At 44.3% G+C, this 27,544-nt stretch overlaps 1 protein-coding gene and 1 pseudogene across 13 annotated transcripts in view; one reads left to right on the top strand and one right to left on the bottom strand.

The window, feature by feature from the left end:
- The window catches only part of elf2a (E74-like factor 2a (ets domain transcription factor)), a 65,599-nt gene extending 46,102 nt beyond the window's left edge, over positions 1 to 19,497 (top strand). For 10 of the 13 annotated variants that reach the window (XM_088390152.1, XM_088390168.1, XM_088390143.1 and 7 more), the window contains 4 exons: positions 49 to 132; positions 17,620 to 17,812; positions 17,933 to 18,160; positions 18,450 to 19,497. In XM_088390152.1, coding sequence (XP_088246278.1) covers positions 49 to 132; positions 17,620 to 17,812; positions 17,933 to 18,160; positions 18,450 to 18,960 — 1,016 coding nt within the window. In that variant the 3' untranslated portion in view covers positions 18,961 to 19,497. The remainder of the gene's footprint in view (positions 1 to 48; positions 133 to 17,619; positions 17,813 to 17,932; positions 18,161 to 18,449) is intronic. The other 3 variants (XM_088390213.1, XM_088390222.1, XM_088390205.1) reach the window with 1 other exon arrangement.
- On the bottom strand, positions 6,887 to 12,472 carry LOC148404721 (uncharacterized; annotated as a pseudogene).
- Positions 19,498 to 27,544: the final 8,047 nt, after the last annotated feature.

Genomic DNA, 27,544 nt, shown 5'->3' with positions numbered 1-27,544 from the left:
TTATAAGAATGCTGGGAAATGGAAAATGTTTTTTCTTGTAACTATTAGCTGGACGTAAGGCAAAGCTGCACCAACCTATATCTAATGGGACCTTTGACCTGGGGATTAAGAAGAGACAGAGGGAAGGAAAAGGTAAGACATGTTTTAGTTAATCCCTGCCCGTTAACATAACACCCTAAAAATGATAATTATGGGCAAAGGAAGCCTCATCTTTCTTTAATTGGCGCCGCCAACTGACAACAAGGCTGACGTCAGCGGCGCACGTTGGTCCGGGATCGGCAGCTGTTTTATTTATTTTTTTTACTCAGAGGATGAATATTCTGGTGGATTTAATGATTTGGAGTGACACGGATAGTTTGTTCAAATTGTTGTTTGTATTACATTTATTTGATATATCTAGTCTGACGTCCGCGGCGCACGTAGTCTTTCCGGTGTCAACAGCTGTTTTTTTGTTTTTTCTCTCAAATGACACGTAAGATGAAGATTCTGATGGATTTATTGATTTGGAGTGACACGGGTGGTTTGATAAAATTGTTGTTTATATTATTGTTATTTGACAGAGAGTTTATATATTGTTATATGGGCCTGTGGAAAAATTTCAACTGCAACTCGCCGCGGTCGTCGGACTTCTTTACATAAAGGAGGACCAACTCGATCGATGGCTTTAATGATTTGGAGTGACACAAATGGTTTTATAAACGTGTTATTTATGTAATAGTTTTTTGAATAACTCTGAATGTTACGTCAGGCCCGTTCTCAGCTCTTCGTTTGTGTATATGTCACGTTAGCATACTTATCGTTTAGCCTGTTGTTGCTCGTTCATATCTGTTCTTGGTGTTGGATTTTGTCGAATAATCACTTCACTGGTTTCTTTTATATCAAACAAATTGTTTTAGGTTCTTTACCTGACATGTTTCGGCGGTTTCTTCCGCCTATCAAACCACATACAACACTCCGTCAAATACTGGTCCACCCAAAAGACAAAGTCAACCCGGAAAACAAATGCAATTCCATATACGAAATTCCATGCAAATCATGCAATAAATCATACATCGGGGAGACAGGGAGGAACTTCATCACAAGAAAAATACAACACAAGAAGCAGTGTGAGAAGGAGACGGCAACAAGACAAACAAGAGCAATAAAACTACAAGCAGAACAGGAGCACTACAAGTCAGCCATAACCGATCACTGTAAAAGAGAAAACCACATCATGGACTGGGAAAAGGCCAGAGTCATCCGCACTGAAGAAAATAAACATCAGCGTTGGATCAGGGAGGCCATTGAGATCCGCAAGCGGGGCCCGAGGACCATCAACAGGGATGAGGGAGCCTATATGCTCTCTACAACCTGGAACAGCATTCTGGAGAGGTGAATGGACAGCAGAGGGCGTGATTCAGCTGTCAAATCTGACGCCATCCATCATCCATCAGCTGATAAAGACGCGCCACTATCACATCTGTGACACTCTGATGAAGGCGGAAGAAACCGCCGAAACATGTCAGGTAAAGAACCTAAAACAATTTGTTTGATATAAAAGAAACCAGTGAAGTGATTAAAACAAGGAAAAACAAGATGAACTTAGTACAATTTGTCGAATAAATTTCCCCCAAAATGCGACTTATACGCCGGAGCGACTTATATATGTTTTTTTTCACGTTATTGTGCATTTCATGGCTAATGCGACTTATATTCCGGAGCGACTTTTAGTCCGAAAAATACGGTATATACAACTACTAAGGTGAGGGATGTGCAATATAGGCTAGTGCAAAAATGGCATTGTGCAACAGTTGTCAGAGTTATAGTGAATGTACTGTTAAACAGGGGAGAATGCAGTGCAAAACAAAGTGAGTGTAAACAATGTACAGTATAAAGTGCAGATCAGTGACTGAGGTAGTGATCTGGTCAGCTGTTTAAAAGTCTAATGGGCGTGGGGAAGAAAGAGTTCTTGAAACGGGAGGTTTTACAATTTACACTTCTGTCCCTCCGGCCTGAGGGGAGAAGTGTGAACAGTCCACGTTGGGGGTGGGTGGGGTCTTTAAGGATGGAGGCCGCTCTCCTGTGGACCCTACGGTGGTGGATACTCCGCAGACAGGGCAGCGGAGTTCGTGTGATTTTCTCTGACGTCCTCACCACTCTCTGCAGTCGCTTGTGGTCCACAGCAGTACAGCTGCCGTACCACACGAAGATGCAGCTGGTCATGATGCTCTGGATGCAGCAGCTGTAGAAGTTGCTGAGGATCTTGGGGTACATTCCAAACTTCCTCAGCCTTCTCAGGAAATACAGCCGCTGTTGAGCCTTTTTGACCAGCTGTGTGGTGTTGAGTGTCCAGGTGAGGTCGTCACTGAGATGGACACTCAGGTATTTGAAGCTGCTCACCCTCTCAACTTCAAGCTGTTGAATGAAAAGTGGCTGGTGAGGTCCCCTTTTCTCCCTCACGTCCACTATCATCTCCTTCGTCTTGTCCGTGTTGAGGGTGAGGTTGTTTTCTTCACACCATGACACTGGGCTGTCCACCTCCCTCCTGTAGCCCGCCTCGTCTCCGCCAGTGATGCGTCGTCTGCAAACTTCAGGATGATGTTGTCTTTGTGGGAGGCAACACAGTCATGGGTGAACAGGGTGTAGAGGATGGGGCTGAACACACATCCCTGTGGGGTACCAATGTTGGTGACGATACTGGCTGAACTCCTGTTTCCAATCCTGACAGACTGAGGCCTGCCGGTCAGAAAATCCAGGAGCCAGTCACAGAGGTTGGGGTGAAGACCGAGTTTGGACAGTATGAGTTTGTGGGGGATGACCATGTTGAAAGCAGAACTGTAATCAACAAAGAGCATCCTGACAAACGCATCCTTATTTTCAAGGTGGGAGTGGCAGTAATGAAGAGCAGCAGCGATGGCGTCTGAGGTGGACCTTTTGGGCCAATAGGCATACTGCAGGGGGTCCAGGGAGTCCGGTATGCTGCTCTGGATGTGAGCCAGCACCGTTCTTTCAAAGCACTTCATGATGATAGGGGTGAGTGCTACTGGCCCGTAGTCATTCAGGCAGGTGGGCGGGCACTTTTTGGGGAGGGGGACTATGGTTGTGGATTTGAAACAGGTGGGGACGATGCTCTGGCTGAGTGAAAAGTTGAAGATGGAGGTGAGAACATCTGCCAGCTCGTTGGCGCATGCTCTGAGGGCCCGCCCAGTGATGTTGTCTGGTCCTGCTGCTTTGCGGGGGTTGATCTTCCTCAGGCTTCTGCATACCTAGCCTGATGAAACTGTTGGTGGGGGAGGGTGGGCCGGGTGTGTGTGTGCCTCTCTGTGCTGGAGTTGGAGGTCTCCAAGCGGGTGTAGAAGTTGTTGAAGTCATCCGGTAGGCTGTTTGTGTGGCTGATGGTGCTGGTGGAGGTCCTGTAGTCTGTGATGTGCTGGAGGCCCTGCCACATCCGCCCGGGGTCAGCAGTGGAATAGAAGCCGTCCGGCTTATCTCTGTAATGGTTGTACTAAGTTCATCTTGTTTTTCCTTTTTAATCACTTCACTGGTTTCTTTTATATCAAACAAATTATTTTAAGTGCATTACCTGACATGTTTCGGCGGTTTCTTCAGTTATGGAGAGAACTGCGTCAAGGAATTTCACCTCCTCGAAAAGCTGACGAAAAAACGAGCTCGCTACAGGAACCACCTGAGGTTCAATCTACGCTGCCGAGATGTAGAGGTAACGCCGGCCAGCCTGACAATCAAGAACCCAATCCCGACCAGGAACGCGGAAAGGATTATCAGAAGAGTGCGGATGACTCTGGTCAAAGAATGGATACGCTGCACAACCAACAAATTCAACAACATCAACGATGAACTACAGCGACTGACGGAACAATTCAAACACCGGTATGCCCTGGTCAATAACACGGAAACAACACTACACGGACATTTAGATAATATACACGAACAGGAATTTGCCGCCACAAAAAACCGACACATCAGGAAATTGGACAGACTCATCGCACAAAAGAAGGCACAACCAGACCACACGCACATCAACGATAAATGGATTCACAATATGTCACGCCACAAACTCACCCAGGCAGAACGCAGCATACTAGCAAAAGGACTCAACTACGCGATCACACCCAAAAACATACCCCTCGATGATTTCATTTTAGCCACGGAGTTAGCATGCGAAAAAATACATAATCCAGGACAAAAAGTAGCACTACGCAATGAAGTTGTAGGTATATTAAAAACGGCTAAATTACCACCCAGTAATATTACAAAACAGGAAGCAAACGCAATGATCACACTAGCAAAAGATAAAGACATTACAATCCTCCCAGCGGACAAAGGCAGAACAACAGTAATTATGGACACAGACACTTAGGAAGAATCAATGCAACAGTTACTACAGGACGACACCTACGAAGTAGGACAAAAAGACCCAACAGAAGACAAGAGAAATAAACTCAAAGCATTACTCAAACCACTACTCATTGAAAATAAAATAAACAAACAGGCATACAATCACTTAATACCCACAGCAAACATCATCCCCAGAATCTATGGCACACCAAAAATCCACAAACCAGGTACACCTCTCCGCCCCGTCGTCAGTCACATACAACCTTTCAAAAGCACTCACTGAATTAATGAAACCACTACTAGGACTCACGGATCAACACTGCAAAAACTCGAAACAACTTGCCACAGAACTCACACACATAAAGGTGCAGAAAGATGAAATGTTCATATCACACGACGTCATTTCACTCTTCACAAATACACCCACACAGGCCACCATACACATAGTACATGACAGACTATCAGCAGAAGGGACACTCAAGAAACGCACAAATCTAACAGCACAGGACATCACCCAACTACTCCATTTCATCGCCACCTCCACATACTTCCAATACAGAAACACAATCTACAGGCAAAAAGAGGGATTCCCCATGGGAGACCCTCTTTCTGCCATCATGTGCAATTTTTTCATGGAGGATCTAGAACAAAAGGCACTCTTAACAGCTCCGGACACATACAAACCCAGGCTATGGAGATGCTACGTCGATGACATTCTAGAAAAAACAATAACAGGACATACACAACACCTCACAGACCATCTCAACACCATAGACACCACCGGTAACATCAAATTCACCCATGAAGAAGAAACAGATCGATCCATAGCCTTTCTAGACATCAACATACACCACACAGACAACGAAGACATAAAAATAAAAGTACACAGAAAACCCACACACACTGACCAATACCTCCTCTGGAGATCAGAACATCCCACTATACAGTGGGGGAAATAAGTATTTGACCCCTTGCTGATTTTGCAGGTTTGCCCACTTACAAAGAATGCAACGACTACTGCAAAGATTTTCAATTCCAATTGAAAATCTTTGGAGGGAGCTTAAAATTCGAGTTGCCAGGTGACAACCTCGGAACCTGAATGATTTGGAGGCTGTCTGCAGGGAGGAGTGGGCCAACATCCCTGCCGAAATGTGCACAAAGCTTGTCACCAACTATAAAAACCGTTTGACATCTGTGCTGGCCAATAATGGCTTTTCTACAAAATATTAACATGCTGTTTGTCCAGGGGTTCAAATACTTGTTTTTCCTCATCAGACGGTTATCAATTTTTATAAATTCATATGATGTGAATTTCTGGAATTTTCTTTGGGATTCTGTCTCTCAATGTTAGAATATACATATGATTAAAATAGTAGGTCGTTGCATTCTTTGTAAGTGGGCAAACCTGCAAAATCAGCAAGGGGTCAAATACTTATTTCCCCCACTGTACATAAACTGTCAGTAGTCAGAACACTATACAAACGCACAACAATAATCACGGATCCGGAGGACATAACACAGGAAGAACAATACATACAACACGCACTCAAAAAATGTCAGTATCCACAATGGGCAATAACCAAAGGTGCAGAACAGGTAAAAAACAAAAAATACAAAACACAGGGGGAAGGAAAGAAACAAACATGGAAACAAGAACCCAGCGGAATGGTGACGTTGCCGTATGTGAGAGTAATTACGGAATGCATCAAAAGAGCCATGAAAAAATACAACATAAACACACCTATCAAACCACATACAACACTCCGTCAAATACTGGTCCGCTCAAAAGACAAAGTCAACCCGGAAAATAAATGCAATTCTATATACGAGATTCCATGCAAATCATGCAATAAATTGTACATCGGGGAAGCAGGGAGGAACTTCATCACAAGAAAAACAGAACACAAGAAGGAGTGTGAGAAGGAGACAGCAACAAGACAAACAAGAGCAATAAACTACAAGCAGAACAGGAACACTACAAGTCAGCCATTACCGACCACTGTAAAAGAGAAAAACACATCATGGACTGGAAAAAGGCCAGAGTCATCCGCACTGAAGAAAACAAACATCAGCGTTGGATCAGGGAGGCCACTGAGATCCGCAAGCGGGGCCCGAGGACTATCAACAGGGATGAGGGAGCCTACATGCTCTCTACAACCTGGAACAGCATTCTGGAGAGGTGAACGGACAGCAGAGGGCGTGACTCACCTGCCAAATCTGACAGGTGAGCCACGCCTTCATCCATCAACTGATAGACGCGTCACAACCACATCGGTGACACTCTGATGACGGCGAAAGAAACCGCCGAAATATGTCAGGTAATGCACCTAAAATAATTTGTTTGATATAAAAGAAACCAGTGAAGTTATCTCTCTAATACTTCTTGGCAGCTGTGATGGCCTTTCTCAGTCCGTACTTCGCAGTTTTGTACTCTGCCTCATTGCCTGATCTGAATGCGAGGGAATGAGCACGCAACATGTGACGTACCTGGCTGTTTATCCAGGGCTTCTGGTTGGGGAACTTCCTCACCTGAAGAGTGGGCACAATGTTATCAACACGTGTTGATGTACCCGGTCACGTAGTCAGCATAGTCCTGGATGCTGACTGAGGAGTCCTCCATTGTGGCAGCAGCTTTAAACACATCCCAGTCTGTCTGGGCAAAGCAGTTCTGCAGGATGCACTCAGCCTCTGGTGTCCATAGTTTGTTTTGTTTGGTGGTGGGGTTTGTTTGTTTTAGTTTCTGTCGGTATGCTGGGTACAGAAACAGTGAGATGTGGTCAAATTGTCCAAAGTGGGGTCTTGGTGCTGCCCTGTATGCACCGCGTATGTTGCTGTACACGTGATCCAGGGTGGAGATGTTGATGTGCTGGTGATATTTGGGGAGTACAGTCCGTAGGTTGCACTTATTGAAGTCTCCAGCAGCGATTAAAACGGCATCAGGATGAGCAGTCTCTAGCGCGCTGATGACGTCTTACAGTTTGCCGAGCGCTGCTGTGGAGTTGGCTCTCGGAGGGATGTAGACAGTGGCTAAAAACACAGCAGTGAATTCCCTCGGTAGATAATAGGGACGGCATTGCAGCATTAAAAACTCCACGTCTGGTGAGCAATGTTTATAAACAGTCCGTATATCTCCACACCACGAGTTGTTTACAAACACACACATACACCCTCCTTTCGTCTTGCCGGAGGCTGCAGTCTGGTCCCCTCTGTGCACGGAGTACGTCTGTCGTTGGATGGCGCACTCTGGAATTTTGTCAGAAAGCCACGTTTCGGTGAAAATCAGAGCGTAACAGTCTCTTATTTCCCACTGTGATGTGATCCGTGCTCTCAGGTCGTCCAATTTGATGTCGAGAGACCGTACGTTGCCGAGCAGGAGGCTGGGTCGCGGTGGTCGGCTAGCGCGAGCTTTTAGCCTAGCATGGAGCCCTCCCCTCTTGCCTCGCTTTCGACGCCGTCTCCGGAGCGCTATCCTGGGGTCCGCCGGCTCACTCGAGATCGGTGTGTCCAAGCCATCCTGGGGCTCGTGGTGGTCTTTGTGAGAGCGAACAATGAGTTGCAGCTCCGGTGAAATGAATCCCGTGAATTCCAGGTTATTTTGTCGATTGACTATATCGAGCAAATCCTGCTTGCTGTATGTTAGCAGTGCATGAGTGTTGTGCACCACAGAAAAAACAAGTAGCACACACAAAAGAAGAAAAAGCCGGCATTCTAGAGCAGAGCAAGCAAACACGTCTGCCACGAGCGGCGCCATGTTGATAAAAGAAGTGCCTCTTGAATTCTCAGCCCTCCATCCACAGAGGTCTTTGAATTTTTGAGGCATGTTAACACATGCTCAAATGCAGATAAAGACAAAGTGACACCATAATGGCTGCTCTCTTGACCAATGAAAGTGTTGGATTTCAAATAACAACACTTCAGCAGCTATGTAATTGTAAGGGGTGCTTGCAAACCATGCCTCCCATGTAACATAGAGGGGTAACAGATCCTGTGAGCATCGCTGACCTCTGGAGGCAGCATTATTCAGCACTATCTAACAGTGTGAAAAGTGAGCCCTATCATGTAGGCATAATTGAAGAGGAAAGTATTTTTTTTAATTGTCATGAGGTGTCTATTGCCATAGGACAACTTTCTGACAGAAAAGCCAGTGGTCTGGATAACATGACAGCAGAGCATTTAAAGTTAGCTGGCCCCCGATTGACAGTGCTGCTGTCTCTCTGTTTCTCAGGCTTGCTGACTCACGGTAGTCTACGTGACTCCATGATGTCTGTAGTTCTGGTCCCTGTTATAAAAGACAAGGCTGGTAAAGTAGGAAGTATTGCTAACTATAGACCAGTGGTTCTTAACCTGGGTTCGATCGAACCCCAGGGGTTCGGTGAGTCGGCTTCAGGGGTTCGGCAGAGCTGGTATGTCATTGCCCCGACCCGCCGTCCGCGGATGGCCGAACACAGCGGTAGCACCCCACCCCCCCGTCCGCGGATGGCCAAACACACCGGTATCCCCCCCCCTTTCCGCGGATAGCTGAACACACCGGTAGCACCCCCTCCCTCGTCCGCAGATGGCCGAACACACCTGCCCCATGAATGATCCGTATTGCTTTTTTTCGTAAAATAATAAGTGGATATAGATTGTGCTTATGTAATTATTACCCCAAATTTCTACACAATACATGAAATATGGAAGAACTAGTGTATTATAAAGGATGCGGAGTGATTTATGATCCAGAGCCTGTTTTGCTCTATTTAATACTGCGATGCATCTTGAGATTTTAGTTTGTACATGTTTAACTTGTGATTTCCAACTGATCTTATCATCTTTTGTCACCTCTAAAAATTTAATCTCATTCACTCTTTCAATACTAACCCCATCCAGGTTTATCTCTAGTTTCAAATTAGTTCTGTGATTACCAAAAAGTATTACTTTTGTTTTACTTAGGTTTAAGGATAATCTATTGCTGTCCAACCATACCTTTAATTTGCTTAATTCATTATTTATTAGTCTTGTTAAGGTGTGTAAATCACTACCAGAACAAGTTAGTTTCCTATTATTTACTTTTACAGGACAGTATTTGTCATATAACCTTTTGAAAATGTTTAAGAATTCCTCATATGCACAGTTAATGTTATTTTCATTGTATATAGTACCCCAGTTTTGTGACATTAAACCATTTTTAAATGCGTTTATTGTTTCTTCTGTTTTAATTCTTCTGTATTCCTGTTTTTTGGCCGGTTGAGTAATTTTATAGTTGTCATCAAAAACCATAAAAACTGGCAAATGGTCACTGATGTCGCTGACTAATAACCCACTTATTGTGTTGTTTAAAATGTCATTTGTGAATATATTATCAATAAGAGTGGCACAGTGAGAAGTTATTCTGGTTGGTCTAGTGATTTTTGGATACAAGTTCATGCTATATATTGTGTTAACAAAGTCTTCGGTCGGTTTGTGCTTGTTTGGATTGAGTAAATCAATGTTGAAGTCTCCACAGATGAAAATTGTTTTGCAACTGATTTTTGAAAACGCCTCCTCCATCCATTCTGTGAACAGTTCAATGCTAGAACCTGGTGTCCGATATATACAGCTAATGATTACATTTTTTTTTCTTTGAGTATTTGAATTGTTATGCATTCCGATATGTTGTTAACTACCATTGACATCTCCTGTATCACCCTGACGTTTAATGTCTTTTCAACATAGATAGCAACTCCTCCCCCACCTTTGTTTTGTCGATCTATGTGTATAAAGTCATATCCCTCCAACTCAAAGTCCGCCCCTTTTACTGTGTTGATCCATGTTTCCGTTATTGCAATAATGTTGAATGGGCGAGTAAACTGATGAAGATAATCCTTAATGTTTGTAAAGTTGGCATACAGACTCCTACTGTTAATATGTATCAGAGACAGTTTGCTATCTTTATTGATTCTATTAAATTCTTCATCAGTATAGTAACTGCAGTTATTGTTGATTGAGTTGAAGTTGTTATCCGGGTCTATATCATGTTCCATATCCAGTGAACTGTGGTCAGTGTATTGAAATGATTGGAGTTCCAGTTTGTCGTGTTCGCTAATCCTCTGAGTTATGTTACTGTTGTCTTCAAGTGTAGATGCTTAACTTCTTTCGGTGTGTGTCATGGTTGTGAGTAGAGTTTACCTTACAGTCCTGCATGATGATCATTGGTATCTATCCAGCTCCTCGATCCTTCTTACCATCAGCACTTTTGCTTCCTCCGGTGTTCCATTGAGCTTGATAAATATTTTACAGTTTGTAGTCCAGGTATGTTTAATTTTTTTCTGCTTCCTCAGGTAGCGTGCTTTTTTGGCAATATCAGCGTTGCGCTTGGTCAAGTGCTCATTGATGTAGACGTCGGTTCCTCTCAGCTTTCTTCCTTGTTTTAATAATGCAATCTTATGATTTTTGTTGACAAACCGGATGATGACAGCGGATTTGTCTCCGGGGCTCCTCTTGGGCAGAGGGTGGCAAGCTTCGGTGTTGTCGCAGTCCAGCTGTATCCCCTTGGACTGCAGGAAAGTAGCCACCTGTTGCTCCGTGAAGCTAACATCCAGTTCACCGGGCTCACCTCCCTCGCCAGCGGCCAATGCCCGGCCGTATGATCGGGCTTTGAGGTTGACTCCGGAGATGATCACATCACTTTGACAGCAATAACATCAATCAGATGCTTCCAGATCAGTTTGGCACATCGTTTAAGATCAATCTTTGACCCTTCCTCTACAAAATAGTATGCAGTTTGGTCAGATTCCTGGAATGTCTGGCATGAATTTGAATTAATTAATCTTTATGTTCCTCGTCTGTTGCCATTGTACGTACTTAACAGGCTCAGTTTGCACAAGAAACAAAACAATGACCAACATGGGGAGACCTGTTGGCATTTGCCATAACACCGCTCAGAGATCTTGAATGGAAAGAGAATACAAGGGAAAAGGAGAAGAAAAAAATTGGGGCTGAAACTACTCTCCTTGGTGGAGCATAATTTTAGTCGATAAAAAAAAAACCTCAGCACAATCAGAATCAGCTTTATTGAATGTTGTTCTCAGCCTCTGTATAACATTTAAGTGACTAACAACATTCAGGTTACTAACAACATTTAAGTGGCAAGACAGGATATCATTGCTCAGTGATGTCTCTGAGACGCTATGAGTGGTGTGAGTTCATCAGAGCGACAGCCTGGGGAAAGAAGCTGTGTCTGCTGGTTTTGGCGTACAGTGCTCTGCAACGTTGTCCGGAGGGGAGAAGTTCGAACAAACTGTGACCTGGGTGAGAAGGGTCTGTAGAGATGTTACTTGCACGTTTCCTGGTCCTGGACAAGTACAAGTCTTGGATAGATGGGAGGGTTGGTCCCAATTATCTTTTCCACAGTCCTGATTGTCCGTTGCAGTCTGTGCCTGTCTTGTTTGGTGGCCGATCCAAACCAGACAGTGATGGAGGTACAGAGGATAGACTGGATGATGGCAGTGTAGAAGGTCTTCTGCAGCTCCTGCTTCCTGAGCTGTCTCAGAAAGTACTGCCTCTGCTGTGCCTTCTTCTGGACAGAGTCGATGTGGCCGGTCCATTTCAGGTCCCGAGAGATTGTGGATCCCAGGAACTTGAAGGTGTCTGTGGAGGGAATAGAATTGCTGAGGACACTGAGGCGTGGAAGTGATGAAGGGTCTCTCCTGAAGTCCACTGTCATTGCCACAGTCTTGAGCAGGTTCATTTCCAGGTGGTTTTGGCTGCACCAGTGGACCAGCCGCTCCACCTCCTGTCTGTACGCAGTCTCGTCACATTTCCGGATCAGTCCGATGAGAGTGGTTTCGTCCGCATACTTCAGGAGCTTCACAGAAGAGTCGCCTGAGGAGCAATCGTTGGTGTAGAGACAGAAGAGCAGTAGGGGGAGTAAGCACCACTAGAGGGCGGCAGTGCTGGTGGTGTCGGATGTGGTCGTCCCCAGCCTCACATGCTGTCTCCTGTTGGTTTAGGAAGCTGGTGATCCACTGACAGGTGGAGGCAGGCACTGCGAGCTGGACGAGCTACTGGTGGAGGATGTCGGGAGCGATGTTGTTGAACGCCGAGCTGAAGTCCACAACAGGATCCTGGCGTATGTTCCTGAGGTGTCTAGGTGGTGCAGGATGTAGTGCAGTCCCATGTTGATCGTATCATCCACTGAAGGACTGTGCTGAGGAGCTTAAGAGTGTCTTCACAGACATCGTTAACATTTTCCTGCAGCAAGCCATCGTCCTAACATGTATCAAGGCTGCCACCATCATACCTGTGCCGAAGAAAACTGCTCCATGCTACTTCAATGACTGCCGCCCCATGGCACTGACACCCATCATCATGAAGTGCTTTGAGCGGCTTGTCATGACACACATCAGATCCATTCTCTCCCCCACCCTTGACCCCTTCCAGTTTGCATACCAAGCCAAAGGGTCATCTGAGGATGCAATCTGCTCTGCCCTCCACTCAGCCCTCACCCACCTGGAAAAAAAAAGAGACTCGTATGTGAGATTGCTGTTTGTGGACAGTTCTGCATTCAACACCATTGTACCACAGCGACTCATCTGCAAACTCGACGAACTGGGACTCAGTACCTTCCTGCAACTGGCTACTGGACTTCCTCTGTCAGAGGCCTCAAGTAGTACTTATTAGCGACAATATATCAAGCAGCATCACACAGAGCACGGAGGCCCCCCAAGGCTACGTGCTCAGTCCGCTGCTCTTCACCCTGCTGACGCATGACTGCAGTGCAACCTACAGCAACAACCGCATAGTGAAATTTGCTGACGACGCGGCTCTGTTGGGTCTCATCATCAAGGGCGACGAGACTCAATACAGGTCGGAGGTCGACCTTCTGACCACATGGTGCAGGGACAACAACCTCCTGCTGAACATCAGCAAGACCAAGGAGATTGTTGTTGACTTCCAGAAGGGTCACACCCAACACCTGACACTGACCATCGACGGTGCTGTGGTGGAGAGAGTGAGCAGCACCAGATTCCTGGGGGTGCACATCAGTGAAGACCTCTTGTGGACCACCAACACTGCATCGCTGGCGAAGAAAGCTCAGCACCGCCTGTACTTCCTGCTGAAACTCAGGCGAGCAAGTGCTCCACCAGCCATCATGACCACATTCTACCGTGGCACCATTGAGAGCGTCCTCTCCAGTTGTATCGCTGTGTGGGATGGAAGCTGCACTGAATACGACATGAAGGCCCTGCAGCGCATAGTGAACACAGCTAGTAGGATTATTGGTGCTTCACTCCCCTCCCTGAAGGAGATTTACACCTCCCATCTCACACGCAAGACGACCACGATTGTGAGTGATGTGAGACACCCCGCTTACACTTTGTTTGATCTACTGCCCTCTGGGAAGAGGTAGAGAAGCCTGCGCTCCCGCAACACCAGACTCACCAACAGCTTCATACTCCAGGCTGTTAGGATCCTGAACTCTCTCCTCCCTCCACCCTCGGCTGCATAACGTCCTGGCCTTTTGCGCCACGTTGGCTGCCTTGCACTACTCCTCCTGTACTTCCATCCATCCATCCATTTTCTGAACCGCTTAGTCCCCACGGGGGTCGCGGGCGTGCTGGAGCCTATCCCAGCCGTCATCGGGCAGTAGGCGGGGGGCACCCTGAACTGGTTGCCAGCCAATCGCAGGGCACACAGAGACAGACAACCAATCGCACTCACACTCACACCTAGGGACAATTTGGAGTCTTCAATCGGCCTACCAAGCATGTTTTTTTTGGAATGTGGGAGGAAACCGGAGTGCCCGGAGAAAACCCACGCGGGCTCGGGGAGAACATGCAAACTCCACACAGGGAGGGCCGGAGGTGGAATCGAACCCTCCTAACTGTGAGGCGGACGTGCTACCCAGTGCGCCACCGAGCCGCTCCTCCTGTACTTTTGGGCTATATTTTGACTGTCTGCTATATGCACATTTGCTCTATTTCAACCATGTTGCTTTTATTTATTATTTATTCATTGCTCTTACTTATTCATTGTATGTGCCTTCTTGTTACTTTTTGTATCATTGACGTGAATGTTTTGTCTGTCCGTGGACCATTATAATATATTATATATATATAGTATATATATATATAGTATATATATATATATATATAATATGTAATATGTCTTGTAACCGTGGGATAGTAGGAAACACAATTTTGATCTCTTTGTGTGTCTTGACGTGAAGAAAGTGACAATAAAGCAGACTTTGACTATAGACCTGTTTGCCCGGTAGGCAAACTGCAGGGAGTTGTGACGGGGACCCGTGATGTCCTTCAGCTTGCTCAACAGCTGGCGGGCTTCTTGGCCACCGGTACGATGGTGGAGCTTTAAAGGCATGAGGGCACCTCACACATCTCCAGGGAATGGTTGAAGATCCATGCAAAGGTGGGTGCCAGCTGTTCAGCACAGACTTTCAGGCAGGAGGAAGACACGCCGTCTGGGCCTGGTGCCTTCCCGACATTTTGTCTCCGGAACATCTGACACACCTCCTCCCCGCGGATCTGAAGTGCGGGCGCGGCTTCTGAAAGAGAGAGAGTAGGTGATAACAATGATAGAGGTGTGTACAAGGGGGATGTGGGAGGAGGTGTTTATGTTGATTGTGATGCAGGAGGTCCTGTTGTGTAGGTGGACCGTTCAAACCTGCAGTAAAACCTGTTTAGCTGGTTTGCAAGCCTTGTGTTCTCCACAGGACGGGGAGTTGGTTTCTTGAAGCCCGTGATGCTCTGCAGGCCTTTCCACACCGTTGAGGGATCAGGATTGTTAGAGGTGCCTCTCCAGGCTCTCCCCATAGTTCCTCTTAGTTCCTCTCTCGGTCAGTGTGTTCCTGGCCTCCCTGAACAGGTCACGGTCCCCACTCCTGTAGGCCTCCTCCTTGGCTTTGTGCAGCATCCTCAAGTTTGGTGTAAACCATGGTTCGTTGTTGTTGTGCGTGCAGAAGGGCTTAGTTTGCATACACATGTCCCCACAAAAGCTGATGTATGATGTCACAGTATCGATGAGTTCATGCAGGTTTGAAGTTGCAGCTTCAAAAACACCCCAATCGGTGCAGTCAAAGCAGGCTTGGAGGTCCTGCTTTGACTCCACTGTCCATTTTCTCACAGTCCTTACCACAGGCTTAGAAGTTTTTAATTTCTGCCTGTAGGCTGGGATCAGATTAACTAGACAGTGGTCCGAGTGTCCTAAAGCTGCATGGGCCACAGAGCGGTATGCATCCTTTATTACAGAGTAGCAGTGGTCCAGTGTCTGTGTCCCTCTGGTCGGACACGTTATGTGCTGTCTGTTTTTCGGGAGTTCGTGTGCGAGGTTTGCTCTGTTAAAATCACCCAGAACAATGATTAGTGAGTTTGGTAGAAGTTTCTCCATGTCTGTTACCTGGTCAGCCAGCAGCTGCGTGGCTTCACTTGCACGTGCGTGTGGTGGAATGTAAACAGCCACCACGATGATCAAAGAGAACTCCCGTGGTGAATATAACGGCCGGCAGTTTATGAAAAGTGTTTCTAGGAGAGGGCTGCAAGACTCTTTCAACATCGTGACACCAGTACACCAACGTTCATTGATATAGAAACATAGACCACCTCCCTTTGATTTTCTACCGGTGTGTACGACCATCCGCGGACGGGGGTGGGGCAATGACATACCAGCTCTGCCGAACCCCTGAAGCCGACTCACTGAACCCCTGGGGATCGATCGAACCCAGGTTAGGAACCACTGGTTTAGCCTGTTGTTGCCTAGTCATGTCTGTTGTTGGTGTTGGATTTTGTCAAATAATGTCCCCCCAAAAATGCGACTTGTACTCCGGTGCGACTTATGTTTGTTGTGTTTTTTTTCTTCTTTATTATGCATTTTATGGCTGGTGCGATTTGAACTCCGGAGCGACTTATGGTCCATAAAATATGGGACTCGTGTCTCTCAAGCAATTCATGGCAAAATTAGGTGGGGAGTTGCCAACTACTCCTGTTTCATACAGTCACTTGTCGCGCTCGGTCACATTCCTAAAACGTCAAAAAGTTTAAAATGACTTATGTACCGACTTTGCATTGTAGCCCTGATCCAATTCGGTTATTATGGTGTCATACAAATTAATATACGGCAGGCATCCTAGCCATTCTTTCTGGGGCAAACGGCTTTCATTTTTTGATGGTGAGAGAGAAATTAGTAACGGCAGACGTTTAGTCATCCATAATAATAAACATTCACATCACATTTGGTCTGAAAGTAGTGTTTTATTCCTCTTTATTAATAAAGCAATACAATACACGGATGGACAGAAATCCACTTCAGGGCGTCCTCAATCTATACTTTTTCTGAATTATCCTCTCTCTTCTGCAAAATGGGATGCCCGGGGAAAAGGAATGCACACATCTGTTTATCTATGTCAAGGCTCTAAACTCATCAGCCCGTCAGTTGCTGATGAGTAGGTGGGCCTTGCACATTAAATTAAGTTACAAAACCAAATATAAAACATTATTTTTAACATCCATATACAATGTTGTTTAAACACAAACGTCAGTGCCATTCATTCTTCACACAGCCACTCATGGAAACAGAAAAGTACTTCAGTCAGTCCAACTGCAGGCAAGCGAGAGCACAGGATTTCTGCATGCTGGCACTTATAGGAAATGTGGTCAACTTCAGGCAAAACACTACAGCGTTTGTATATATTGTGCCGCCATAATCAATGAAAACTGAAACCTGTCTAGTTCTGCTTTAATTTGCTATATTTAATTAATATCATATTTTCCGCACTACAGTTACTTCAGTTACGATCATTTTATAGGAGATAGTTTGAGAAACGCGATTGTTTACAGGGGGCTGCCATGACACTTTGCTGAGGCTCATGGGAGTTTGCGGGTGGCTAATGTTATAATGATAGCTGCTATACGCACGAGGCTATTTCATCTCAAAATAGGCTGCTCCGTTAACATTTCGAGTAAATTTACAGATCGATATGGAAGGGAAACATAAGTAAGCAGTACCAATGTGTTAGATTGAACTTTAGTCAGTTCCGATCATTTTATAGGAGATAGTTTGAAAAACGTGATTGTTTATAGAAGGCTCATTGGTTATTGGCTAGTGGATGCATACCACAACCCTAGTCAACCTCAGTTTGTTGCAGTATAGCTTCTATTTTATGCACCTTTTAATCCGGTGCGCCCTATATATGAAATTTAAAATCCATGACTTGAACTTGTAAACCTTGGTCCAGTTGATATGGTAGATATATTTGGTGACTTTTTGGTAAGCATTTGCTTTAAGATTGGCATTCTGTTTTTCTTCTAGGCAACACCACCTACCTGTGGGAGTTTTTGCTGGAGCTGTTGCAGGACAAAAACACATGTCCTCGATACATAAAGTGGATGCAGAGGGAAAAGGGCATCTTTAAATTGGTCGACTCCAAGGCCGTGTCCAAACTTTGGGGAAAACACAAGAATAAACCTGATATGAACTATGAAACGATGGGCCGAGCCCTAAGGTCAGCCATTCTGCACAAACTAAAATGTCAATTTTTTTTTCAAAATAAGCATTTCTATTAAACATATAATAAGCATGTTGTACAATGCCAATGCCGTAAGTCCAGTGCCTTCATATGCAGATATTATTACCAGCGTGGAATCCTTGCAAAGGTGGAAGGTCAGAGGTTGGCCTACCAATTCAAAGACATGCCAAAGAACATTCGAGTCATTGAAGATGATGAAGGTGAAGACAGTGAGGGCGTGGTGTCTAACCAGCCGGGTCCCAAAATCCTGGGCACCACCACCGCTGCTGCCTACAATCCTCAGCAAACCTATGTCACAATCATCCCCAATACCACCACCACCAGGTCTCACACTTAAGTGCACTTTTGAGATTTTTTGTTTTTTATTCAGCTCTGCAATTAGATTGTCATAAACCGCACAAATAATATATGTTATTAAATAAAGAATTCTATTAATTATATAAAGGTTAAACTTTTCACTTAAACATTTTTTGTTGGTCATGTAAGTCTCAATGGTTCTTGAAGTCATCAAATAATACAACTTTATAATAGTGCTAATAAAAAAAAAAACAGAAATTCAATAGTCTGTATGTTGGCGAACTGGTGTTAATGATTGTTTTTCCTTCTCCAACAGGCCTATCCGTGCCATGCCTGTGGTAATGACGAACTCTCTTGGTCAAGTGACATTAAATTCTTCCCCTATCCTAACTACCACTGCAGGAACCCCAGTTACAGTAGCTAGCGCTAATGCAGCCCCAAAATTGGTCATCCAGACCCTGCCCACCATGCTGCCGTCTGGTTCCAAAGCAGGTGAGAAAATAACAATCATCACTATCCCAGCCAACCAGCTTGCCACGCTCATGCAGGCGAATCCATCTGGCCACGTGACCCAGCTCATACAGGCCAAGCCTGGCACTACACATCTAGCACAGGCTTTTGCAAAGCCAGTGACAAACCCAGCTGTCCATCTAGCTGTAGGCACACCAGTGCCACAGCTTATCTTGGCCAAACCACAGCTCTCTGTACATGTCCAAAGTCTCACCCAGAAAAAGGAGTCCTCCAACAGTCAGCCACAAGCAGGACAATCAGAGGTCACATCCCTGTTCAGTCAAGCAGCATTGCCAGAAGAAAGCCCAGCTTCCTGAAAAGTCAAACTTTATTTGGGATGGGTTTGGGGCGAATAATAAACTGTAAATGCTGCAAAGGAAGGCATGTTATACCAAACCCCGATCCCATACCCACCACACAGTCCTCCTTTTTGACTGCCAAAGGCTGCTCTCATCATGGACAAATTGAAACCCCATAGAAAAGGATCGAAACTGGTGTGTGAAAAAACAAAGTTAAAAGATGGGCAGCCTTAGTTTGCGAATGAAACATTTGTAGTCAAACAGTATATAAACTCACTGAAAAGATTTTGTAAATGTAAGTGTACAGATCATTTTGATACGAAGCAGGTATGTTTTCTTTTCCTAAGTTGAGTTTGGTTGTCATCTTTGTTTTACAGCTTAGTCCTTCCCCTTCACTGTTATAAACACTGCATTTTTTTGTACTGCAATTTAAAAGGGAGTCAAAAGATATATCCAAATCAGAAGTTAGATTTGTGTTCTATATATGAAGTATAGTAAACTATTATTTCTTGTGCTATCAGTTTTACTAAAATGTGCTATAAAAAAAGAAGAACATTTGTCTTTCATTCTGTGTAATTGTGGCCGCAAAGTGTGCTAGAAAAGTTGTTTGTGGGTTCTGGCATACTATGGAGTGACGTTTGTAAAACATCTGACGCTAAAAACAGCAACATTTTGGCACATTTACTTTCAAATAGGCAGGCTGTTCTCTTCAGACATCAACCCTATTCTCAAGCCCCAGCTCTCAGTGCTTGAATTGGTAAAAAGTTTGCTCAGCACCAGAACAACTTAAATTGCATCTAAACTTTGGTCTAGTCAAAATTCTGAGTCGCTAGTAACTCTGAGAAATCAATAGTCACAATTAAGCTATCTTTCTTTACAACAGCCATACACCCATTTGCCACACCACGTCTCCTGTTCAGGGTCACGGGTGCTGAAGTTTATCCCAGCTGACAGGGTGAAAGGTGGCCTACACCCAAGGTTTGTTGCCAGTTAGTTCAGTGTACATAGTGAGACAGGCAACCACTCGCATTCTCTTCGTCAATGAGTGGGAATTCAAACCACACTATATGTGAACCAAGTCAGGTGAATGTACAGACAACCATTCACACTCCTCATATTAGCTGACTCCATTACAACTTAGAGCTCATTATCTCTTCAGTCCAGTACAGCACAGTCCACAGTAATTATCTAATAACTTATCCTCACAATGTCCAGGTTTTCATTGCAATCACAATTTTTTAAGTGATTATTCATAGATTTAAAAAGAAAACAATTACCAAAACTCAACTACCGTATTTTCCGCACCATAAGTTGCTTCGGGTCAAAAGGCGCAGACTCAATTGCAGTGGCTTTTCTGTACTCAATCCACACACGGGGCACACTGCATTATAGGGCACAAGCATTCCATGACTTACAGTAAAAAAAAAAAAAAAACATCACAGAAGCAAGACAGTGAGTTTGGTTGTATAAGTTCAGTTGTACTTTATTATGCTATTTAAACATTTACTGTTCTCACATTATCGTTAAAGGATATTCATACGCAAATCCTTCAAAGTCCGCATCTTCTGTATCCGAGTTAACTAGTTGGGCAAGTTCGCCATCAAACATGCCAAGTTACCTCTTGTCATTGTCTCGTCGTTGTCATGTTATTTTCAGCAATTTCCAGAATGCTTGAGTTGTGCCTCGTTTGCATGTCTCTTTGTTGATGCCATTTTAGAGGGTCCTAATACGATTTGTCTTGCACAAACCAATAGTATTTATTTGCCTTTGGCAGCGGAGGGATGCACTTCATGTATTACGTACAATCCGCAGGCAGTCTGCCAGCGAGCTGCTCGCTCCACCTTTGCCTCAACTTTTCTCTCGAGTCCACACTGAATCAGCAGCGGCGGCGGCCGGCCAGCCACGGCCGTCTTGAACATTGCGCTTCACTTTTTGCAATAAACCTCCACACAGGGCACACTGTTCAGTGATGGGAAAATGAACCTTCATGAACCAGTTGTTGTATTCTTTCGCTCCTCTAGATGGCAATGTTGATTTAAAGTGAGGGTTTTAGGAAATGGCGTCGGTGGGCTTTCAGCTCTTCGTTGAACAGAGTGCCATCTAGAGGTCTAAGTAAACACAACAACGGGTTCATGAATCATCTTGAAGCTTCATTTGCCCATAATTACTGTTCACAGTGGGAAACATATTTGAGCAAGGATGTCGGTTGCTTGCATCTCAACCAGTGGCCATATGCCAGAAAGGTATCTGATTACTGGCAAAACTATAGTGGTTAATGACATGACATTGTTCTTGCTGTTCAGCTGACAGGATCTGCCTCACCCTCCTTAGGTATGTGGCTATGGCTGACCTCTGAACTGCCTCCTCATGATTGCTATTATGCTGTGGCATTCCAAGATATTTCTAACTGTCCTGGACATCTGTTATGCCACATTCAGGCTGTTCAATCCCTTCAGTTATCTTCCCTTGTTTAGGTATCATTCGCCCACCCTTTATCTAGTCCGAGTGACATTCCGATGTCATTGCTTTGAGGGGAATCATGGCGTTTATATCACGCCCCTTCTTGGCATACAGCTTGATGTCATCCATGTAGACAAGGTAGCTGATCATTGTTCCACTGTTGAACCAGTACCCAGAGCTACTCTTGGTTATGATCTGACTGAGTGGGTTCAGGCCTATGCAAAATAGCTGCAGGGACAGAGCATCTCCTTGGAATATGCCACATTTTCATTGTTTTCTACAGCCTCATTGAGTTCTTTAGAATGTTTCTTAAAATCCTATTGACATTATTCAGTTTTAAGAACTCTAGTAACCATATGTGTGGCATTGAGTCATAGGCTTTCTTGTAGTCAATCCAAGCAGTGCAAAGGTTGGTGTTTATGATTTTTCAGTCTTGGACGATTGCCCTGTCTACCAGCAGTTGGCGTTTGGCACCCCTGGTCATCTCGCCAATGCCTTTCTGTGCTTTGCTTATGTATTGTTCTATATACATAATCATTTTGGTATGTTTTGCTATGTTGCCTGATAGAAGCTTTCATGTGATGCTCTGGAAGGTTATAAATCAGTAGTTTCATGGAGTTAGTTCCTTTGTGATGAGGAGTATTCAACCTTGAGTTAGCCTTTGTGGGTTGTGTTATCGATACCAGTACAATACTTCAGTATTTCGGCATCAAAAACTGCTCGGTACTATTTAATTTTAGCGTGCAAATTAGTTGTAAGCCGTGCGACAGACTGTACTACGCTTGTTTTCAATGGACATGAAAAACACACTTGTGTGTTTGTCGATTTTCAGCCTTTTTTAAATGAGCTTACGTGGGAGAAACCAAAGAAAGTTTTCTACTTGCGTTCTGCCATAGTCTAGGGGTGCATTCAATTACCACTCATACAGCAAGAATTCTCACATTGAACACATCTGTACCAAAGAGCAATGACGATTACGTCAAGGGATACAGATTTTCACGGGGGTAAGAACCTCTACTTACGAATTTAATTGGTTACGCGAACGGGTTTGTAAGTTGAAATTTTTGTTAGTAGACGCAACATTTCCCATAGGAAAAAGTAAAACCAAATAATGTGTGTCGGACTATCCCAAAACTCACACTTTTTGCTCTATTATTTTGTGTAAAACACATAGAAAATCAAAACATCAGTTTTATTTTTGCTTTTTCAAACTTTTATAACAAAAATAAATGTCACCTCCTAAGTTTGTTTGGGTAGGGGAGAACCTGTTCTAATTTTCTACACTTAGTAAAAATACCAGAAGACACAGGAAAAAGTCAGACTAATAAATTATTGTCTTCCACATACTCCTTGCAATGTGCTCACGTACTCGTCATTACATTTTGGTGCAATTTATGAGTTCTCCAAATGTGTGAGGAGTCATTGAACGCACCTCGCGCAGAATGCGAGTGAGAACTTAAAAAAAGAAAATAATTGAAAAGCAATCGAGCTTCTAAAGATGGAAATTGACAAACACAAAAGTGTGTTCATGTTTTTATTGTGAACATCCAGACAGCCATTTTCAGTTTGGGTGTCACCTAACCCCATCCTCAACCGAGGAGGAGGGGGGCAGGACAGAGAGCACAAACTGCAGCCGAATCAGCCCGCACAGGTTAATTAAAATGGCCCTTAGGCCATAGCATAGAAATGTGTTTATTTTATCGTGCCTTGAATGCTTCCACTGAGGTAGCAGCTCTGTTATCTATCGGTAGGGCATTCCAAAGCTCTGGAGCCCAAATCGAGAATCCTCTTAACTCTGCTGACTTCTTTTTGGCCCTTGGGGTCACTAAAAGACCAGTGTTTTGCGAACAAAGGTTTTGGGATGGAAGCTAGGTCGACGAGATAGGAAGGCGCGAAGCAATGCAATATTATATAGGTTAGTAAAAGAACCTTGAAGTCGCATCTTAAATGGACTGGGAGCCAATGCAAGTTGGCTAGTATCTGGGTAATATGGTCAAACATCCTTGTCCTTGTGAGCAGTCAAGCTGCAACGTTTTGTCCCGACTGTAAACTTTTAATAGTAGACATAGGAAGACCAGATAACAAAACATTACAGTAATCAAGAAACGCATGAATAATAATTTCTGCAACACGGGTTGAAAGAATCAGACGGATCTTAGCAATACTGAGCAATACAGTTCTAGTTATGTTCTTAATGTGTTTTTTAAAGGAGAGAGTTTGGTCAAATATAACACCGAGATTCATTATAGAATCACTTTGGGTAATAGTACATTTATCAAGTTTTACAGTGGTTTTCTTAAATAGGTGCCTATGACAAGCAAAGCTATTTATCAACATCTCTGTTTTATCTGGGTTAAGAAGTAGGAAATTGAAAGACATCCATTGTTTATTCTCAGCAAAACATGCCTCAAGATTACAGCAAACCCTCAGATTTGTCATTTCTAACTGCATATATAATTCGGTATCGTCCACATAACAAGGAAAACTAATGTTATTTTACTGTATAATGTCCCCAAGCAGAGGCATGTAAATACTAAACAGTATACGTAGGTCCAAGTAACGATTCCTGCAAGACACCACATGTTATTAAACACAGAAGTTGAGTTGCCATGGACTACGTGGTAGGAGAGTGCTGAACCCGAAATGCCAACGCACATTTCAAGGTTATCTAATACCGTATTCGCCAGAATATAAGATGATGTTTTTTTGCATTGAAATGAGACTGAAAAAGTGGGGGTCGTCTTACATTCGGGGTCTAGACATTATACCCATTCACGTCTTTGACACAAAGTGAGTATATCCCGTATTTTTTGGACTAAAATTTGCTCCGGAGTACAAGTCGCATCAGCCATAAAATGCACCATAAAGGGGAAAAAAAACATATATAAGTCGCACCGGACTTTAAGTCGCATTTTGGGGAAATTTATTTGACAAAATCCAACACCAAGAACAGACATGAACCAGCAACAACAGGCTAAACAATACGGTATGCTAATGTGACATAAACACAAATGAGGAGCTGAAAACGGGCCTGACGTAACATTAACAGTGATTCAAATAATTATAATGTAAAGAACACGTTTATCAAACCATCTGTGTCACCGCAAATCATTAAATACATCGAATTCTTCATCCTTTGTGTAAACAACGCCGCATGTGCGGCGCACTGCTGACGTCAGACTCGTCGTCAGTTGCAGTTCAAATTATTCTACAGGCCCATATAACTAGATATGAACTATATATCAAATAACAATAATATAAGCAACAATTTTATCAAACCATCTGTCACTCCAAATCATTAAATCCATTGGAATCTTCGTCCTTTGTGTAAACACCGGCGCTTCTAACCCCGGAAGTGTGTGCGGTGCGCCGCTGACGTCAGTTGCAATTTAACTTATTCCACAGGCCCATATAATGATATATAAACTATATATCAAACTATAATATAAATAACAATTTTATTGAACCATCCGTGTCACTCCAAATCATTAAATCCATCGAAATCTTCGTCCTCTGTGTCACTTAAAAAAAAAAAAAAAAACAGCTGTGTACTCCGGAACTCCAAACGCCGCTGACGTCAGCCTCGTCGTCAGCCTCGTCGTCAGCCTCGTCGTCAGTTGCGGCTTCAATTATTCCACAGATCTACATCTATATTATAATCACTCCCCGTATGCTGCCGATTGCGGCGCGGACTCCCGGGAAGTACAATATAGTTATAATAGAAATATATATACTATATAACTATTTTGTAGCATTACCAAAGTAACAGGCAAGACGTGAGTTTGGTAACCGGCTCTTTATTTCACAAAACAAGAGCTCAACATATGAGCCAACACACAGGCATGCTCCCTGGATCGCTCTTCCCATCCCCCCTGTTGCCTTCACGGCCTTGCTAGACAGTCGGAAACTACTGAAGTCTAACAACATAGACGTTGCTACTCCAAATAAACTATATATCAAATAACTATAACATAAATAACACGTTTATCGAACCATCTGTGTCACTCCAAATCATTAAATCTCCTGGGGTCATGAAAGGAGCGTCCACGTCGCGGCCCTGGGAGTCTTGACGAGATCAACTAGATCGACTAGATACTGCTAATCCTTTCACCGCTACAAGCAAAAGTTACAAGCTACAACACAACTACAAGCTACGCTACAAGCTACGCCGAAAGCTGCAAGCTACAAGCCACAAAGCTACAGAACAGAAAACAAAATCATGCCTGGAGATAGACACAAAGGTCGATCTTGGAAGCGAGGAACCTCCTCACGACCAGCATTGACGGTCTTATCTGTGAACATCGAAGGGTTCTCCTCTGCAAAATAAACAATCTTAGCCGATCTATGCAGCAGACAACACTGTGACGTGCTCTGCTTGCAAGAGACGCACAGAGGGAGTGAAAATAATCGCCCCACCATACCAGGAATGGTCCTGGCCATTGAACGACCTCACAGGCAGTACGGCAGTGCCATATTTCTAAAAACAGGTTTAGCTATAGAAGACACAGACATGTCAGATGACCACGATATCGAAGTCCTATCTGTCGAGCTAAGCAGTGCTGTAGTAACATTTGTCTATAAACCACCATCTGTAGACTTCATATTACCCCAGCCAATCCCCAAAGTACATAACAAACCACAGATCATTATTGGTGGCTTCAACAGCCACAGTATCCAGTGGGGCTACCCTGAAATGAACAAGGATAGAGGCCAACCAACGAAGTCTTATCCATGACCCCAAGCTACCACACTCGTTTCTTAGTGCTCGCTGGAAACGGGCTATAATCCAGATCTCACCATGGTCACAAATAACATCGCTGGACTGTGTAAAAAGACTGTGCTGGACTCTATTCCATCAAGCCAACACCGTCCCATCGGGATCCAAATCAACGCGGCTGTAGTCCCAACCATCGTGCCCTTCAAAAGGCGCTTCAACTACAAGAAAGCAGACTGGGAAGGATTCACCAACGAGCTGGAAGAAAAGATCAAGAATATAATACCAGTTACCACAAACTATGACCATTTTGCTAACCTGGTGCTGAAAACTGCTCGGAAACATATCCCTCGTGGCTGTAGGGTTGACTATATACCTGGTCTCTCAAAGGACTGTGCAGGACTCTAACAATTATATCAGCATGTTTGAATCAGATCCCCTCTCAGAGGAGACAACTGCCCAAGGTGAGAAGGTGATGAAAAGCATTGCCCAAGAGCAAAGCAAGACCTGGAATGCTCTTATTGAGTCCACAGACATGTCAAAAAACAGCAAGAAAGCATGGACACTTTTATTCAGAAGCTACGAGGTGACCCTAAAGCAGCTCCTCAGCGCCCAAAAGTCACTGCCAACCAATTGCTTGAAAATGGAAAGAGTAGAAAGAGCGCGAAAAAGATCAAACTGAACAGCAAGAAACACATCGAGGACCCTGCATTTGCAAGACAGCTCACCATGGAAGAGCTGGAAGGGGGAAGCGCTACCCTCAAACCAGGGAAAGCCATTGGACTGGATAACATCGCAACCGAACAGATCAAGCACTTCGGTTACAAGGCCAAGACATGGCTCCTACAGCTCTACAATGAGTGCCTGACAACACACAAGCTCCCCAACATCTGGAAGAAGGCCCACATTATAGCACTGCTGAAACCTGGGAAAGACCCATCCGCTCCCAAGAACTTTAGACCAATCTCACTTCTGAGTCACACCTACAAGCTCTTCAAACGTCTAATCCTCAACAGAATTGGCTCCTTTGTTGACAAACACCTCATCCCTGAACAAGCAGGTTTCCGCCCTGGCAAGTCGACAACTAGCCAAGTACTCAACCTCACCCAGTACATCGAAGATGGTTATGAGGAAGGGATGGTAACTGGTGTGGTGTTTGTCGACCTCTCAGCTGCCTATAATACAGTCAACCACAGACGTCTCCTCAGCAAGATCCTGGAAACCACAAGAGACATCCGTCTGACAGAGCTGATTGAAAGCATGCTTGAAAACAGGCGCTTTTTTGTTGAACTTGGAGGAAAGAAAAGCAGGTGGCGAAGACTCAAGAATGGCCTCCCACAGGGAAGTGTGCTTGCACCACTTCTCTTCAACATCTACACCAACAACCAACCAAAAAGTGCAGACACACGTCGCTTCATCTATGCAGAC

The sequence above is a fragment of the Syngnathus floridae genome, chromosome 1, assembly GCF_059516105.1.
Source record: "Syngnathus floridae isolate MCC-2025c chromosome 1, RoL_Sflo_1.0, whole genome shotgun sequence".
Taxonomy (NCBI): Eukaryota; Metazoa; Chordata; class Actinopteri; order Syngnathiformes; family Syngnathidae; genus Syngnathus; species Syngnathus floridae.
The sequence above is the reverse complement of the archived record's forward strand: the minus strand, read 5'-3'. Positions and strand labels throughout refer to the sequence as shown.